This window comes from Lentinula edodes (genome assembly GCF_021015755.1).
Source record: "Lentinula edodes strain Le(Bin) 0899 ss11 chromosome Unknown C8R40scaffold_2, whole genome shotgun sequence".
Taxonomy (NCBI): Eukaryota; Fungi; Basidiomycota; class Agaricomycetes; order Agaricales; family Omphalotaceae; genus Lentinula; species Lentinula edodes.
In genome coordinates, this window is record NW_025764308.1 from 234,328 (window position 1) to 250,719 (window position 16,392).

Sequence of the window (16,392 nt, forward strand, 5' to 3'; positions counted from 1 at the left end):
GGTGAAGAAAGTGGAGGATCCAGACGAAAGTATGAAGTCTGCCTAAAAAGACCATTTTATATGTGCTCAAACGACTGAATTCCCTTTATCCCTTTGTTACATCAACCTTTGTATCGGGTACGTTGTCCGGCTCTTGACCAATTTCCTCTTCCATTCACCTTCTTTCTTCACTCATCTTTCCTTCGAACTCCCTTGTCTCATGTTTAAACGAAGTGCCTCTCAAGTCCACAGCATGTCTATCAGCAATGGACGGTACCCGGTAAGTCATTTGCTATTTGAACCAGTTTTTATTGATGATCCCAAAACTAGAAAGTACGACTGGTCGAACAACCCTCTAGAAAGGCACGAGAACTGGAGGAGCAGCTACTCAACAAAGATCGTTTGTTGGAAGAGGCGGAGGTCGAATTGGATGAATTGATGGTGAGTTCGGATATTCTTCCATGAACACTTTGAATACACTTTTTTTTGTAGAACTGCGACTCTGAACAAATACAACTTCTTGAAGACGAAAGGAGACTGCTATTCCAACAGAAGACTGCCGCAGAAATCAGAGCAGAGAGATTGCAACGCCGCATCAACGAGCTCGAAGGAGAGCTGCACACTCTGAAATCATCGAAGCCCATCGACAGAGGCGTTGATCGTACCATGGTGTCGCCTACAAATGCCGTTGACATCAAAGAGGCTCCTTCGGATGACCAGGTTAGAACTTATCTGTCGTTGATGTCATTTTTCATTCAATATCAGTCGCAGTCTATCCTGCCTGCTTTCCCCCCGAATGATTGCGGAAGTTCATCCCTCAACAACGAGGGCCCAAAAAGAGACCAGCAGGTATGTGGTGTATTTCAGTCTGTTCACGGAGGCTGAGCGCGCTTTGCATTCCAAGAATCCCACTGCTCCAGTTCGGAACGATGCAAGTTTGGTCATGCAGGGTCTTGGCCTCAACATAGAGGGTGCGTACGCTGTTGATGCGGTTCCGATAAGCGTCCAATCCACATCCGATGTATGCTCGTTTCAACCTCAATCTCCTTTCCATCTTAAATGAACTCTTCCCAGCTTATGACCTACCCCGAAGATGCGTTGAAATCGAAAAACGCTCAGAAATGGTTTCCGGCTGCATTTGAATACCTCAATCGAAATCTAGGTGAAGGATATGCCAACCTTTTCAAGAAATGGGTCGAGTTCGAATGTTCCAGAGGCTGGGCATCTTCAACCAGAGGTCTGGCACGCCAAAATAGGCCCGAGGAACTTAGCAAATGGATACTCAACTGTAGGTATGACAGGCGGGGTAACGAACCCGAACTGAAGACGGACGACGCTCTTATTCGGTTTCGCGAGTGTTTTGTGCGCTGGTGGAAACAGCTTCAACAAGCTCCTGATGCCGGAGAGCTGGCCAGTAACCTGGAGGGATGGCGAAATCTCGATAGGAGCGGGAAGAACGGCTGGCTCAGTGTGCTTGCTTGCCTCAAATGGTGGGGGACGGCATTGGGAGATCAAACAGATAGGGAAGGCGCGAAGGGACACGAATGGCGTACCATCGTTACAGATGCTTCACTTGTGTTGACCAATCTTATTGATGCAGCTCAAGAGAACGTCTAATATTCTTCGAAATTTGTATATATGTTCAATCGAGTCGAGAGAAATCGATCTATGAATTCATGATAAGGTCACTGTATTACTTGCTTTGTCCCAGGCTAGAGGTTAGAGGCGAGAATTTGCGGGACAGCCAATGCCAAAGAAGATAACGACAATGGGGATTATCATTACAAGGCCTTCAGTAAATAGACGCCGCCGCATTCATTCTGGCGCTTTGTCATACAAAGGCTTCAAAGGCGATTATATGGACACTCAACGCTTATTGACCGATTCTGATGCTTTCTACTTTGAAGACAAAGCATCCATGTCACTACGCCTTTGTGATTTGAGCAATGAGCGAACTATTTGAAGAACAGCTCAAATCTCTGGTGGTATCATTCCTCCTCACTCAATCTCCTGTCAGGTCAGCGTCTTTTCTGCTTCGTCTTCACCTGTGCTTACTCAATTCCTTAGCATGCGTACCAACTCCCCGGCAGTCACTAAAAAGTCCGTCCCCTCGACCCCCAATCGTTCTTCAAGGTCTCAGCTTTTTGGACCTTCCTCCCCTCCTCCTCCTGTCCGAACTTATGGAAGAAGATCGAGGAATCGTTCGCAGCCCAGTACACCCTCCCAAATCTGCACTACTTCATCTTCGAGTACGCCTTCACGCCGTAATGCTCCGGCCTCATCTACTTCGACTGCACCCAGTCTTCATCTTCCCAGCTTAGCGTTAGACTATGAAGAACCAGTTCTCCTTCCGGCTACACCTCCGCATTCTCTCAACTCTGCCGCATCTTTCTCGGGCTCTTCAGGTGCAATTGCTCACAATGTCGTACGTTCCCCCCTTGCAGCCCCTTTCAACTGAGTATTAACATCCAACTTCTATGCTTGCAGGTTGATGCGCTTGTGTTGGAATCCAACGAAGAGGATGATGTGGTATTCGTTTCAATGGTGAGTGAACCATTTATTTATCCCGCTCATGCAGTAATCATTATTTAGAAGTCTTCTCAGTCGCAGTCCTCCCAGGATATTGGTTTGAGTGACGAATCTCACCAGAATGACGCCGATCTAGCAAATGCTCTCAAGGTACGTTGCTCCTGTATCTATGCACTTTTCTTCCATGACCAATTTTGCAGGTGGCAAAGAAGAACATCCAATCTTTCAACGATGCTGCGAAAGTTCGCAATGAATGCACATGTTGCCTTGAAGTAATGTATCAGCCTTTTATGTACGCGGTCGTCGTTCCTTCTTAGTATATAAGACACTTACTTCATCCTCGACGCAGCCTTTCCTGTGGCCACACTTTCTGCAAAAATTGTCTCCTTAGGTTGTCCGACATCTATTTCAAAGCCAGGTATAATTTTGCCTGCCCCGATTGCCGCACGATTCAAGGCCGTTTCACACCTATCCCCAACTATTCCTGTCAACGCAGTGTCGACGACATGCTGGAGATGAAAGGCATTCCAACTCCTTTGCGTGAGCCGCTGCAATGGCCGCGTGCATTCCAATCCAGGCCTCCATCACTTCCTTTTGTTTCTCGTACTGGAACATATCCCGTTTCTCCTCCCGTCTTTGCGCCTGCTCCGTTTCCCATTTTCGTCGATGATGATTAGGTGTCAGTCAGCCGATGTAATAATGGAATATTCCCCTTTCATCTTTTCGCGTGTTTGTCAGTCCGTCTTGTTCTTCATACTCAGTAGATATCAGTATCGGTACATCTCAATTTAATCAACTTGTATAAACTTCAATGTATTGCGATCACAAACTTATAATCAGTCAATTCGCAGTTTTACCATAAGTGTACATCAAGTGTATGTGCAAATAAATCAAGACAGTCGAATGAGCGTGAGCATAGAGCAATCCTCGAGTCAAAAGTTAATCCTATGGACACGTTAACAATCTTAACCAGGGTACAACAGCCAAACTTACTGCACAGAGATTGACAGCTACAACCAAATCATCAGAGATAGCCCATCTAGCAGTGTGTGCCGCAACCTGTTTTATGTCTATCACCTCGAGAGTGCCTCCGAACTTCGAAGAAACCAACTTGGCTTCAAAACCATTGTCCCAAAAATCGGAGAACGGATCGAGTCGGAAAACGGACTGACTACGAAGAACTGCAAGTTGAATGGGACCGTTGTTCTGTTGCCTGAAAATATGCTGAATCTGACCGGCCACCCACTTCCGTCCAGGTTGATAGTCATCTTCTGGCTGGAAACAGATGTAGCTATTTCCTGAAGCACCCTCAGCCGGGATTGTGTAATCACCCTTAGATGCAGGAATGCGGTTGAAATACTCAACAGGCTCTTTACCAAGTAATTTGGTGAGTTCTGGAGCACTTGTGAAGGTGGTCTTTCGGATCGACCGCGATGCCACATCAGGATGTTCACTAACATCGTCGTCGTCGGAATGAGTAGAGGGCCTCCGATCATAGTTGTAGGCTTTATCTAGAAGTTTTTGGCAATACCAAAGGATGGGTGGAGCATTAGATCGCATTAACCACTGGCGAAAGAAAGAGCCTGTGCAGAAAGAATGGTGGATTGTACGTTCGAATTCACCTATGCTTTGAAATAAATGACTGATATCACGAATAGATTGGACAATACCTACCAGGTTTGTGATTTGTCGGAATGCGCTGAAGTTTTCCAATCAATTTCTCGAAGGGGAAGAGCCACCAGTGCCGAACACCGCTGAATAAGTCCATAAACTCGTGAATGTGGAATGCGAGATGGTGAGAGGGAAATATCCATCCAGGGAAGTTTTGTTTCAGCCCCAAGACATGCAGTCGTAGTAGATGACGGAACTGTTCATGGCGGTCCATGGTAAGTTTGCGCTTCGTCATAACCAGGGATGCACAAGTCAAATACAAGGTCGTGTCCACTACAGAAGCCATATCACGGGCATTTGCAGCGGCTACAGGCGACGCTTCTTTCCATAAGCTCAATATAGCTAACGGAAGGTGGATGGAAAATAAAGTTCTCCAGTGATCTGCTTTCAAGGTTCCTGCTTCGTACAATCCGACATTTGGAGGTGGGTTCGTCACCCAAGCAGGTGTAATAACTTCGCGTACTACTTGCTGCACTCTCCGCAATAGATCTCGAGAGTCAATTGAGGTCGATTTCATCTGTTCGATGGGTTTTGTCATTCTCTATATAATGAGGTGTTGAGAACACATCAATGAGCAGGAAATCTGATGCATACCCAGGCCATTAACTGCTTGACCATGTCATCTTTCGCAAATTTTCCTGCAGGAAGCCGTTTGAGGTCGGTGCAAACATAAGCCAACGAATCCCCGGAAAATTTCTTCAGAGCTTTCCGAAGCTCGTCTTCTGGCTCGTCTCGGGCTAACGGTTGTTGCAGAAGCCGATGAATGCCACCAACTCCCAATGCAGAAGAATAACTCATGGACTTGCCAAGCTCCCTCATCAGTTCCGCTTGTCCCTCAGGAGTTAATGTGCGAGTGGTAGCAGACGTGTCTCCAGTGGTACTTGAAGGATGCCCGGGAGCCCATGGAGCAGTAGGAGGTGGAGAATTTACTGGTGTGAAAAAGGGCCATACAAAATCCTCTGTCTCTTTGATGCCATCGACGCGCTTTGAATATATTTGAGAGTTTACAAGAAGCAGAGAAAATAAAAACGCACCCAATCAATTAGAATATTGGTCAGATTCTCCTTCGTCACATTACCTTTGACTATCTTTGAAGAGATTTGGAATTGAGGGAATTTGTGGTCAGGGAATATGGCCAGATTGTCGCAAACAAAGAGAATTGCGATCCACTTCTGCTTGTGGATTCTCCCGTATAATGATTTCTTCTTCGATGAGTTTTCAGGGGCCTTCTCTGACAAATCACTCAGTATTTCCAAGACAGCCTGATACGCACGGCTATCATTGGAAATTTCAGCTTTCAGAGACGCCAGTCTGGTCTCCCGATGGGCGCGGTGCTCGGAGGAGAGGTGACCCCAGTTAAGCAATGAGAGTCGGTTTTCGTCTATAGGTTGAGATACATAACCAATGACACTGCTCCATCGGCGCAATGGCACTTCGGTCTCCTCTACCAGCGATGACAATGGTGGAGGAGGCACAAAATCATGATAGAATGCGAACTTGAACCTAGGATTTTTTGGCTTTCGACTGATATCTTCAGGATTGTCTAAGCCCAAGATATCCCGAAACATCCTTTGAAGGAGAATGAGGAAGAGTGTGTGCATAGGATCGATACCAATTTGACGAAGACGCCAATATGGGAGCCGCAATAGCTCTGATAACCGGGTACCATAGAGATCCTCGATAGCCTTGCGCTCCTTGACCATGGCATCACGCCACATCTCAGCACCCTTTCTGATACGTTCATCATCTAATGCAGTCCAATTTTCGTAATCTGTTCTGCCCAGATGTGCCACATGCCAACAATCACAGAGGAAGCAAAAGTGGTGCGACGTAACATCTAATAAGCCACAAAATGGCCGTGCAGCTTTGAAATCCATGAGAGCTAAGGCCAGAGCAATACGAAAAACACGGCTGTAAGGTGATTTGGAACTGCGAGATTGAAATGTAGCATAGGGTCGAACCCCTCTTGTGTACCCCTTCACCAGGTCATCAACCAGTGGCTTCAGGTAATGGCGGTGTTCTGCATTACTCGCATTCGGTTCATGTGGACCCCGAATTATGCCAGGAATATAGAGGAATGCATGATCGTTCCTGATCTCGAGCGGAAGATTCAAACAGCTCATGGCTATCATACCAGTTGAAGACTTCTTTCCGCGAATGCGATTTCCTTCGACGTTGAAGAAATCAGCATTCAAGACGAAGAACCAGCGACCTTCAGATCCACGATTCGCAATGAATAATTGGCCATCATTGGCTCGAAATTCGTGGACAAACCGGCCATCTGTCTCGTCAACCTTGTCAATAGGAATGGAGTGGTGGCCATTGACAGTTTTGCAAAATCTGTCGCCGTATTCTTCAATGCCTGGGAGCGCGAGAAACCTTCCGAACCAGTCGAAGAAAGGATAATACTCATATATTTTCAAGGGCTTCCCATACGTCAGTAAAGATGCACCACAGATCTCTTCTAGCGGTGCCTTCCTTTCCGAGCAAACAGTAGGGTATACCGCATGTGAAGCATCATTTGGATAGGACGGAGGATGTGTGTAGCTGCAGCTAGGACAGACAGCATAGGGGATACAGTTGACATTCAGATTGAATTTTTGCTCTAGCGTCTGGATGGATTCAGGGATACTGGCGAGTGTAGCTTCTTGATCGGGATTAAGCTCCTGGCCAGCCAGTGTTGCAAACGAAAAACCGAACATTTTCAATAACTTCAAGATGAGGCTCGAGCCTCGTTGTGCTGTTCCTTCAAAGACCCGGGAGACAAGGGCGAGGCAGTATGCGATTACTGTAGCTGTGTTCTTGCCCTCACCAGGATCAAAGAAATGTTCCCCTTGACATAACATGAGACTAAAGATTGAGATTGAAATTAAACACGTACGGTTGTTGATTTTTACAGGAGATGAGTCTGGATACTCTAATCTCCACATGCGGACCACCTGATCCAACGACTCCAATATTGCTCTCACTTCTTTGACCTCCTCGGCAACGGCAGTCTGGGTCACAGAAGTGAGCTGATAACGAAGGGTTTCGGAGCTATCCTCTACGGTACATAAGATGTTCCGTATCTCTTCCGGAGTGTGGGATGACGAGATCGCTTGAATTTGGTTCTGTAGCGTGTGAGCTGCTTCAGTGAAACTTGAAATAGCATATAAACCACGGGTTGTGCGCTTGTTCCTTGTCTTTGGATCTCCAAACTGCAGACGACCTTGGGCATCTGGAACTAGGATTGATTCTAACGAGTCTGCTTCAATAGACGAACTACTCCTTGGGATGGCACTTTTGATCATATCCTTCACCTTGAGGATCATGCATTCAATGAGTATACGATAATCAGATTACAACCGGTACTTACAGTTTCTTTAGCAAGTTTTACTTGAAATTCAGCAAATGGGGATTCTAGTGACTGCTGTTGCGAAGAGTTGTCCTTGTCAAGATTTGAACATGCTCCAATCGCCATAATCCTCAGATCGTAGTCGGAGTCGGTAGAGGGAAGATTTTTATACTTTTGCATAGATGCTCGCGCTCGTGCTTCTGATGGAGAAGGAGAAATCGATACTGGCTGTCTAGAAATCGCGGGTTTGTCCTTCAAGCCAGCCAGAAGATCCTTGTACGAGCCCATCACTGTTGTCGTTGGGTGTAATCGTCCTCCCAGCGACCGAGCCGGATTCCCGATCATCAGATTAATCGGTTCCCACCCTATTTTCCTAATCCGGTCCTCCGACTTCATCACGATCCGCCGACGTTGAAGTCAACGGAATGTGGGTTTTCAATGATTATTGCAAGTTATATCTCTCATGAAATAACTTCTTGTACAGGCCATACCTAGAAAGTGAAATACGTCGCCACATCAATGTCTGTACATTTGCTAGGTGTACAATGTCTTTTACTCATCTACTTAAACAGAAACTTGCACGGAAAATCCTCGATGAATTCTTAGGTATCGATGACCCAGCTAACTGGAAAGCCTTCACTGTCTCGGCCGATGAGCTGGGATCATATCTAGCTGATCCTCCTGCTTACATTTTACCCGTTTCTCCAATGAGACTCAACACTTCTTTACATACTGCAGCCGGAATGCGAGACAGTCCGTGGAATCAGATGGTCGTTGGTCTCCTTGCAGGCCAAGCAGCAGAACATGCTTCTCCAAACCCTGACTACTATGGCACTCACGAACGAACAATTGATTGGACTGCGCTCTTTAATGAGCGTATTTATCGGATCTTTCTGGAAGTTGTCAAGGCCAGAGCTGGCGTAAAAGACTATGACTACGAGAGGAAGAAGATTGAAAGTCGAAGAAGAAGGGCACGTCAGTATGTATGTATATATTTCTTTCGATCTGTCCATAGCATGTGCTAACTTTTCTGGGCTAAGAAATTGGAACGGCGCCTTCAGACTGCAGCAGCAATGATCCATATTGCAGAGGTTCTGGGTAATGAAGAACAGTATAACTGTTGGTCTGAGATAGTTACTGCCCTTCATCGTCTTGGGATTGCAGGAACATCCGATGATGAAGAGGTTTTGGACAGTCAAGGGCAACAAGGGATCATTGTCTATGAGCCTGCATTCCGTCACCCTCATTTCAATGCAGTTTTTGACCAAGTCGATGCGACCCGTGAAACTGAAAAAGGTCTATTTGCTCAAGTAGGACGAAAACGACTCCCACGATTGCGTGGCCATCATCAGGTCGAGCGGTCTCCTCCTTCTCATCTTCCTTTGTCATACTACCACCCTGAATATTTGACTGCAATGCAGAAGGGCCTTGTCGTCAATGTTCCGACAGCAGCTGAGGAAGTCCCAATTCCGAGGTATGTGAACCTTATATCGAGTAGTCGTCAATTACATTCTTTCAATAGTGTTCCAGCCCTTTTGAATCATGAACCCTGATATTGTCAATCGCGTTCACCTTGGTAGAAATTTCAGCCTTCGGGTTTGGGCCAAACGTTTCCAATTGTCTAGTATCGAAATATCGGTTATCATCTATCACAAGAAATTTGTCCGCATTGAAAGCTCAATGAGATGTATTAATATTATCTAGTTAGGCGTGAATTTTGAATGTGTAGCACAACCAAGGCCATACGAACGACAAACGAATAGAAATAGGTTTAGGCAGGACATGAGTTAATTACGCGTGAATAACTTGCTAGATACTCTGAGATTAGGTTGATCTAGTATGACTACGCTCTACTCGCTTCTCAGCCGCGCGGCTGGCCTCTGCTGCAATTTTCTCCAGCTTCTCCTTCCTAAGCACGGATTTCTGGTATTTTAAATGGTTGCGAATGAAGTCGTCGACAGCCCAAAGCCCGCTGTATTCTTTCAAAAAGGGGTACTTTTCGACAGCCTGTGTTCAAGTTTAGAGTGTTTCGGGGTTCTTCGAGAAATGATTGTGCTCACCAGCTCTCGAACCTTTTTCACCTTTGCTGCCGTTTGTTCACTCATAGGAACCTCACAATCTAGATGATCATCAACAAGTTTGTTGATATATTTCTGGTAGGGTCAGTGATCATGAGTAATTGCACGCTCCAGAAGATGATGTATATGCACTTTAACTTGGTCATATTTTTTTCTTGGCCATGACAAAACATCAAAAAGTGAATAACCACCACGATTCGGCCTTCCAACCTCACCAGGAGGTTTCGGTATCAAGAAGTCGTCATCAGAATCGTTCTCGAAAACAAGTGCAGGCGGACCACGCCTCTTCGCAGGTACCGCGGAAACAGTTTTAGAGCTTCTATCAATCGCCTGTGCTAAATCATCCGCCATTGAGACAGAGGCAGGTGAATGAGAGGCAAGTGAATTGGTGGCAGATGTAGAGGAATCGGAAGAATGTTTAGGACTGTGCGGAGTGTGATGATTGTTGCCGTATACGTATGATCCTTGTCGAGCACGTTGCAAGTGTGCAAGTCGCTCTCGGTCAGATTCATATTCAAGCTCGCTGGACAAAGACTCGATGGATACTGAAGGGGATAAAGGCGAACGATGCTGCTGTAGCTGAGGATCTGGGGAAGGGCTGCTGTATGGCGAAGCTCTGTTCGATGTTTTCTGTGTCCGTGTTGGACCAGTCGATGGGGCAATAGTGGTGTGGTCGACGGCACTAAGTGTCTCAGAAGGTAGATTGATTTCCTTGTGATCAGCACATAGAGGACGATGGTCGAAATTGCTATAAGGATTCATGATGGTGCAGAAGGAGAATGTGGAAGTCCAGAGTAACCAGTGGCCTATTAAATATGGTGAGCATATCGGAGGCGACAAAGGCGCGAAAGTAGATGCAACTGCAAAGGGGTTTGAAAATGCATATCCGCTCCAAAGTGACTTCCGATTTTGCTTTGAGCATCCGATAAAAGGGCTTTGAGGAACAACAATGCTTTCCATACACGAGCATTGAAGAACGGGACCAAGCCTGATCAAGCAGGGACCAAGCGTCACCCAGTGGCACGGAAATTTACGTGATCCGGAACACGTTTCTTACCCAGATGCTAATTTGGCCTATATTTCTTCTTCAGATATAATCGTCATGGTCCCTCAGTATGAGCCACTCGCCACCTTGTCGGGTGCGCGCGACGCTGTCGTCTCTCTCGCCTTTTCGGCAAAGGCCAAGTTCCTCTCTGCTGCCGGTCATTCATTTCCTCTTGTTTGTATTTCCAGTCTTTGAATTTCCTGTGCAGGGTACAGCGGCGTATTCGTTTGGGATCTCTCGACTTCTGCTGCCATTACTTTGCCGCATATGCTATTTGCTCCTCAAAACCCGAAATATGTGATCACCTCTTCTTTCTGGGTCTATTTTCAAAAAAACAAATGCCACGTCCTACTGTTAGCCTCTATGCGGGGAGATTTGATACTTTGGGACTACAAGGACGACATCAAGGTGGGCCAGAAGGCCACCTCACTCATAGAAAAACTCTGATCCCGATTATAGTCCTTTCAGGTACTTTATCGGGTGCCTCCAATGGAAAATAAGGAAGAGGAGGTTCTCTCCATGGATGTTTATGAACAAGATATTGCCTCGGGCAGGATTGGAAGAGTCGTCGCTGCCACAGCTAACCGACACATTAGCGTCTGGTCTTTGTCTTCATCCGGGGAGTTTTCCAAAATCTTCTCCACTACGCTCGATGAAAACATCAATCCGAAAACGGTTCGAATGTGTAAGATTACTAGAGACATTTTCGTGTTTCCATTCTACGGAGGTGAAATGTGCGTATCTATACACCTCAATTCCTCTGTATCGACCCTCATTGAGTTGTTAGACTTTGCCTAGACTATAAAACTGGAGCGATAAAGTCCCGTAAATCTCATGGCCCCGGAATAATGTGCGGGCATGCGCCTTTGCCTTCTCTGTTATGAGTCTCACATTTTTTCAGGGGATCTGTCGCTTTGAGCAATACGAGCAATAAATTCGTTGCTTATACTGGGAAGAACTTCCATCTTTATCGTCTTGCCAGCCTAGAGCTCTTGAAGACCTACAGCGCCGAGACACCAGTTGTTATGTTTTCCAAAACAGTCGCATTTGGAGAATCCGAAAACATTATTGTCGGTGGAACTGATCGTGGCCATGCTCTGATATATGAAGTCAATACGGAAGAGCTACTACAAACCTTGACCTACCCTCGCGGAGGCCTGGTACAACCAGTTACAGTAAGTGCTGCAAAATGGTTCAACTTCTATCACTAATGTCACTCGAGTAGACCATCACACTTCCTGACCGTCACCTTATCGCAATTGCGGGATCAACTGCTCAGCAATCTGCAGATGTAATCCTTTTCGAGAAACGTATTCCGCTTGAAGATGTCTCTTCTCCCCAGCTGCCATCGAGTGCTTCCTGTACTGACGTTACACCAAATCATTCTTCGACCGATTCAGTTCTTATTGGTTTTCACCTGTCAAAGCAGATCTGGGATTGGGCACGTATTCTCGGGCTCATGGCATTGCTCACATTCGCTGGGTACTATACTGTCTATCAGGTCTGGGTTTTCTAGGCGAGACTTCCGTTCAACGCTGACGACCGTAACACAGAACTCTCCGTTTAGCCCCAGTAATATAAGCCAGAAGCTGGATCATGCCAAGAACAACATGCAGAATTATGCAAGGCATACCGACGGTGTCTATAGAACGAAGATTCGCAACCGGGAACGCAAAGACCATACAGATACCAGTGTTCATTTACAGAAAGCCGTCATAATCGTAGATTAAAGATACGTTGTACCTATGTTTGTATATGTGCTTATCACTTTTCTGTGTTTCAAACAAGCCTACCAGCTCATTCCACCCATCGAATACAGTCAGTGATGATCATACTCGGCGTAAGGAGCTAAGGATCTCAAAATTCTTGCTCGGTATTTGATATGTGATGCTTACCTTCTCACCATATACGGGACTACTCGGCACTTGTGGATCTCTTTGGATACCGATGTTCAATATTAGAAGGGTGTGTGACTGTGAATAGGAATCTTATCTGGTATTAGTGCTCTTTCTATAATCACATCATGGTTCGCCTCATGGATACTAAACCCATCGGACATTTCTTTGTCTTGCGGATATGGCTTACTTCTTTAAAGAGACTAACTTCAGTCGAAGAAGTCCCCACTACTTGTTACGTTCAAGACTCTCAAATCGATAACATGTTTCTCCCTCTCATTTGTGCCGAGTTGTTCAGTGAATGCCTGTCTCATATGAGGGAGGCGGATCTCTTAGCATGCACAGGAGTCTGTCGGTCATGGAGGGAGGAAGCGAAATCATTCATCTTCGAGACGGTGGACCTCAGGAGAGATGGAAGAAAACTTGCAGAATTACGGGACTATCCCCATCGTATCAAGTACATTCGACGACTTATTGGTGACCCCTACCACTCTTTCATTCATTCTGACATTGCCCCCGGGCCAGAGCGACTTCGCGTTCTTGAATTTCGTGGAGATCTCCTCCTGGACACACCGGTGCCTTCAAAATATATCAACGAAACCATCTGTACTTTCAGTCCTATCCTCGAGGTATTTATCTTCCACGATTCCATTCCGATGTTGTACAGTTCCTTCCGCACCATTCTCGAATCACTTGGTCAATGCAAATACCTCAGGATATTGTCGTTGCTGCCCGCCGCTAAGCCGGGCGGAGGTTCATGTCAAAGTCATGTCGATGATGCATATAATGCATTTCGACAATTGGCACACGAGTTGCCCAGAATCGAGGGCAGGCCCCAGCTTCAATACCTTCAGCTTGTCTCTGCGGAAGGACGAGACTCCCCTCAGTTGTCGACTACAGCCTGTGCGAAGGGCCCTCAGGAAATGGAATACAAATGGTTGGAGGAAACCCATTGTCCTTTCGATCTCCATGGCCTTCGAGTTCTTGTGGTCGGGTGTCCCTTCGCTGCCCAAATCGTGCTCCCGATTGTGTCGACTAGTCTATGCAGGCTTGAATTATGCCAAGCTTTTGACACGCGTTCATCTTGGTCACACTATGGTAGGCCGACTTATGCTCCATTTCAGTACCAATCCGATTCCTGATCCATGTCCACTGCAGAAGATTTCCGGGCATCCCCCATTCAGTTACCATCCCTGAAACATCTCATGCTGACTTTCTTAATATGCCCTTCGAGATGGCTACTGGATATAATTCATGCACCAGAGATTGAGACCATCACCTTCAAATGGACAACCAGTATGCCACATGCATTTTATGAGGCGAATTTCAGACTTATAGACCATCAAATATCGAGATTGGATCCTACTCGCGTGTTTCCTTCCCAGTTGACACATGTCGCCACAGTCACCACTTGTCGTTCGCACCCTGACAGGCAATGGGACTTGAATGTTTTTCCGATATCTTCTCAGTACGGTGTTACGGTCTCTCATCAGCGCTTTGCTTTTCCTGATTCTGATATGTAAACGTTGCATTGAAGACGCTTTTTCGGACTTTGTCTTGGGCTCTCCATCCCACCCCTGCGTTCTCATACCGATATTGTCGACTCCCCTCCACGCCCCAACTGCGGGTAGTCTCTGTCACTCGATTACGACGCCACCCCTTATTCACCTACACTATCATGAATGTTCTTCTCGTGTCTATTTATCACGCTGACCTCTAATCCTAACACGTACATAACCTTGCGTCATTACCTGAATATCGATCATCTTTGTATGCGTACGCTGTAGATAACATTGCCCATCGCCGGCTTTACAGAATAAAATCTGCCGAAGGTTACCTGAGAGTCGGTGCCGACCCCTCAGCTTCCGTCTACAGGGTTTCCATCGGGTAGACATCGTCCGCTCTTCGCCCAATTTGTTTCTTGGCCGGGAAAGTAGATTAATAACAAAGGTAAAAGCAAATGGATTCTAGTATATTTCTGACCCGGAAAAGGCAATGTTGTTTGAAAGGGAAATGGTCCGGGAAGGGAGAACAATCCCAGTTCCTTTCTCCCTTTGGATAAAAGGTGGAAAATGAGACGTTTCTTCGTCGTAAAAGGGAATTAATCCCACTATCAATCTCAGGGAGGATATTTACTGGGAAAGGAAATAATTCGCAGTGTATTTCTGCCTCGATATTTATGTACTTTTTTAGGTAGAAAAGATACCGAGAAAGGAAAGTTTTCCCATAAAAAATTTCAGCCACTTTCTCAGCAGGGATTTATCGCCCCCGACACAGTGATATGTGATATCTTGCCCCTCGACAAGCACTGCCATGTCGTCGACGATACAACCATCTCATACGTCTGCAACTGAGATTAAAAAGAAAAGAAAAGCCGAAACTCAAGCAGCGTATAGAGCACGGTTCGTCTTCTGAACAAAACTCATTTTTATCTTGCCAATCGGTATTTCATTAGGCATGCCAAGTACATTTCAGCTCTCGAAAAAACAGTCGCTCATCTTGAATCAATGTCCTCATTAGTCCGTATACTCACTCCTATCTGAAATGCTGGATCTGATTTATATAGCTTCAATATCGCTGGGAAAAAGCGGAAAACGAGGCTGAGGGATTTCAGCGAGAAAACTTCAAACTGAAAGAAGCCCTTGAGCTGAAGCAGCGAGTCTCATCCAAGAGAGGCCGTGGCCTTGAAACAAAGGTTCTATCTTACGTGCCGCCACCGTCACCGTCGTTCCTTACCCGCGATTTCACACGTCTTGCAAGTCCCCACTCCTCAGTTTCTCTGCCTTGCCCATTCGACCATAGTCACCCGGCCTGCTCGTTGACCCATCCTCGATCGGAGCTATCACCGACTCGAAGCATGAGCTGTCACCATTTGACATATGCTTCGTCCCTTGCCACTCCTTACGACGCACATCCTCTTCTTTCCTTCACCGACAAAGATATTCATATTCCTCAGGAATCATCGGACTGTAGACGTCGTTTCAATGACTGTGTTGCTAGGCTTGACATACACCGCGGCGTTTCCGATACCAAGGCTGGAAGTCTGCGATCTAATACTGATGCGAACCGGTCAACAGGTAAGACACCTGCTTCCGCATTATCCTCATATAACTGACAAAACCTTAGCAAGCGAATGTAGCTCCTGGCGTAGCAGTCATTCTTATAGCAACAAATATGAGACATTTCCGTTGCATACAGTAGCACCGACACCTCATGATCGAAGCCCTGAATCTGATATAGTCTTCTCCTCAGGATTGTTAGATGTGGGTACATGATGTATATCCTCTGGCCTTGATTGACAGACATGTATAGGTGATCAGAAACTCTGCATTTGGCTCCACTAAGAGAAGGAAGGTCGAAATTTTCAGAGCTGACAGTCCGAAACAACCAATGCAAGGAGATGACTGAAGATAACGAATCTCTCCTTCGTTCTCAACACAGCTGAATGGCTTCCGATGGTGGTTTTCCGTGTTGTTCCGCTTCAGTTTGGTTGTTTTGTGTCTTCGTTTTGTGTCTTCAGTAAGTTGTAAGTCGTTTTGAGATATTTGTAATTTTTTGGACGTATGCACATCATCTACAATATATTTTGGTGTCTTGGCTGCGCAATTCGCATGGACTAATTCGTGTACATGTAAAACTATACGCAATATCCCAACTATACCCTCATTTGGGGCGCCGCCCTTGTCTACGTTAAGCTGACGTTACCTTGTTTTCGCCTGAAAACATGAACTGTGGTTCGAACTTTGATAAAGCCCGTTCTTTCTCTTCTGTGCGGTCTGCATCTGATCATTCTACGTGGGTACGCGAGTGCTAGTACAAACCTTCAATAAGAGCTCCACACCCTTGGACACAGGATTTGGC

The 16,392-nt window shown here is 46.1% G+C and overlaps 8 protein-coding genes across 8 annotated transcripts; 6 read left to right on the top strand and 2 right to left on the bottom strand.

Moving 5' to 3' along the window:
- Positions 1 to 232: 232 nt before the first annotated feature.
- Positions 233 to 1,596, top strand: C8R40DRAFT_1165165 (uncharacterized protein; the record flags this gene model as incomplete). The annotated part of the gene is made up of 6 exons (XM_046230651.1): positions 233 to 259; positions 310 to 420; positions 472 to 699; positions 751 to 828; positions 884 to 1,000; positions 1,054 to 1,596. The coding sequence occupies 6 exons, from the start codon at positions 233 to 235 to the stop codon at positions 1,594 to 1,596; spliced, it is 1,104 nt and encodes a 367-aa protein (XP_046091350.1).
- Positions 1,597 to 1,925: 329 nt separating this feature from the next.
- C8R40DRAFT_1165166 (uncharacterized protein) lies at positions 1,926 to 3,185 on the top strand (the record flags this gene model as incomplete). Its single annotated transcript, XM_046230652.1, has 6 exons — positions 1,926 to 1,996; positions 2,047 to 2,404; positions 2,467 to 2,523; positions 2,572 to 2,658; positions 2,709 to 2,800; positions 2,900 to 3,185. 6 exons carry the CDS (start codon positions 1,926 to 1,928, stop codon positions 3,183 to 3,185), a joined length of 951 nt encoding a protein of 316 aa, XP_046091351.1.
- Positions 3,186 to 3,447: 262 nt separating this feature from the next.
- Positions 3,448 to 7,909, bottom strand: C8R40DRAFT_1065348 (uncharacterized protein; the record flags this gene model as incomplete). Its single annotated transcript, XM_046225660.1, has 9 exons — positions 3,448 to 3,453; positions 3,502 to 4,130; positions 4,179 to 4,207; positions 4,587 to 4,720; positions 4,774 to 5,163; positions 5,214 to 6,199; positions 6,875 to 7,012; positions 7,061 to 7,478; positions 7,535 to 7,909. 9 exons carry the CDS (start codon positions 7,907 to 7,909, stop codon positions 3,448 to 3,450), a joined length of 3,105 nt encoding a protein of 1,034 aa, XP_046091352.1.
- Positions 7,910 to 8,547: 638 nt separating this feature from the next.
- Positions 8,548 to 9,066, top strand: C8R40DRAFT_1032813 (uncharacterized protein; the record flags this gene model as incomplete). Its single annotated transcript, XM_046223286.1, has 1 exon — positions 8,548 to 9,066. A coding segment is annotated over one exon (519 nt), but the record flags the coding sequence as incomplete, so codon positions are not given.
- Positions 9,067 to 9,337: 271 nt separating this feature from the next.
- C8R40DRAFT_1165169 (uncharacterized protein) lies at positions 9,338 to 10,353 on the bottom strand (the record flags this gene model as incomplete). Its single annotated transcript, XM_046230653.1, has 3 exons — positions 9,338 to 9,520; positions 9,574 to 9,666; positions 9,724 to 10,353. The coding sequence occupies 3 exons, from the start codon at positions 10,351 to 10,353 to the stop codon at positions 9,338 to 9,340; spliced, it is 906 nt and encodes a 301-aa protein (XP_046091354.1).
- A 340-nt stretch (positions 10,354 to 10,693) lies between these two features.
- Positions 10,694 to 12,152, top strand: C8R40DRAFT_1032945 (WD40-repeat-containing domain protein; the record flags this gene model as incomplete). Its single annotated transcript, XM_046223297.1, has 6 exons — positions 10,694 to 10,793; positions 10,845 to 11,044; positions 11,096 to 11,370; positions 11,424 to 11,486; positions 11,538 to 11,811; positions 11,862 to 12,152. 6 exons carry the CDS (start codon positions 10,694 to 10,696, stop codon positions 12,150 to 12,152), a joined length of 1,203 nt encoding a protein of 400 aa, XP_046091355.1.
- Positions 12,153 to 12,659: 507 nt separating this feature from the next.
- C8R40DRAFT_1165171 (uncharacterized protein) lies at positions 12,660 to 14,054 on the top strand (the record flags this gene model as incomplete). Its single annotated transcript, XM_046230654.1, has 2 exons — positions 12,660 to 13,629; positions 13,690 to 14,054. The coding sequence occupies 2 exons, from the start codon at positions 12,660 to 12,662 to the stop codon at positions 14,052 to 14,054; spliced, it is 1,335 nt and encodes a 444-aa protein (XP_046091356.1).
- Positions 14,055 to 14,844: 790 nt separating this feature from the next.
- On the top strand, positions 14,845 to 15,939 carry C8R40DRAFT_1165172 (uncharacterized protein; the record flags this gene model as incomplete). The annotated part of the gene is made up of 5 exons (XM_046230655.1): positions 14,845 to 14,933; positions 14,987 to 15,050; positions 15,098 to 15,608; positions 15,658 to 15,794; positions 15,844 to 15,939. The coding sequence occupies 5 exons, from the start codon at positions 14,845 to 14,847 to the stop codon at positions 15,937 to 15,939; spliced, it is 897 nt and encodes a 298-aa protein (XP_046091357.1).
- Between the last annotated feature and the right edge of the window lie 453 nt (positions 15,940 to 16,392).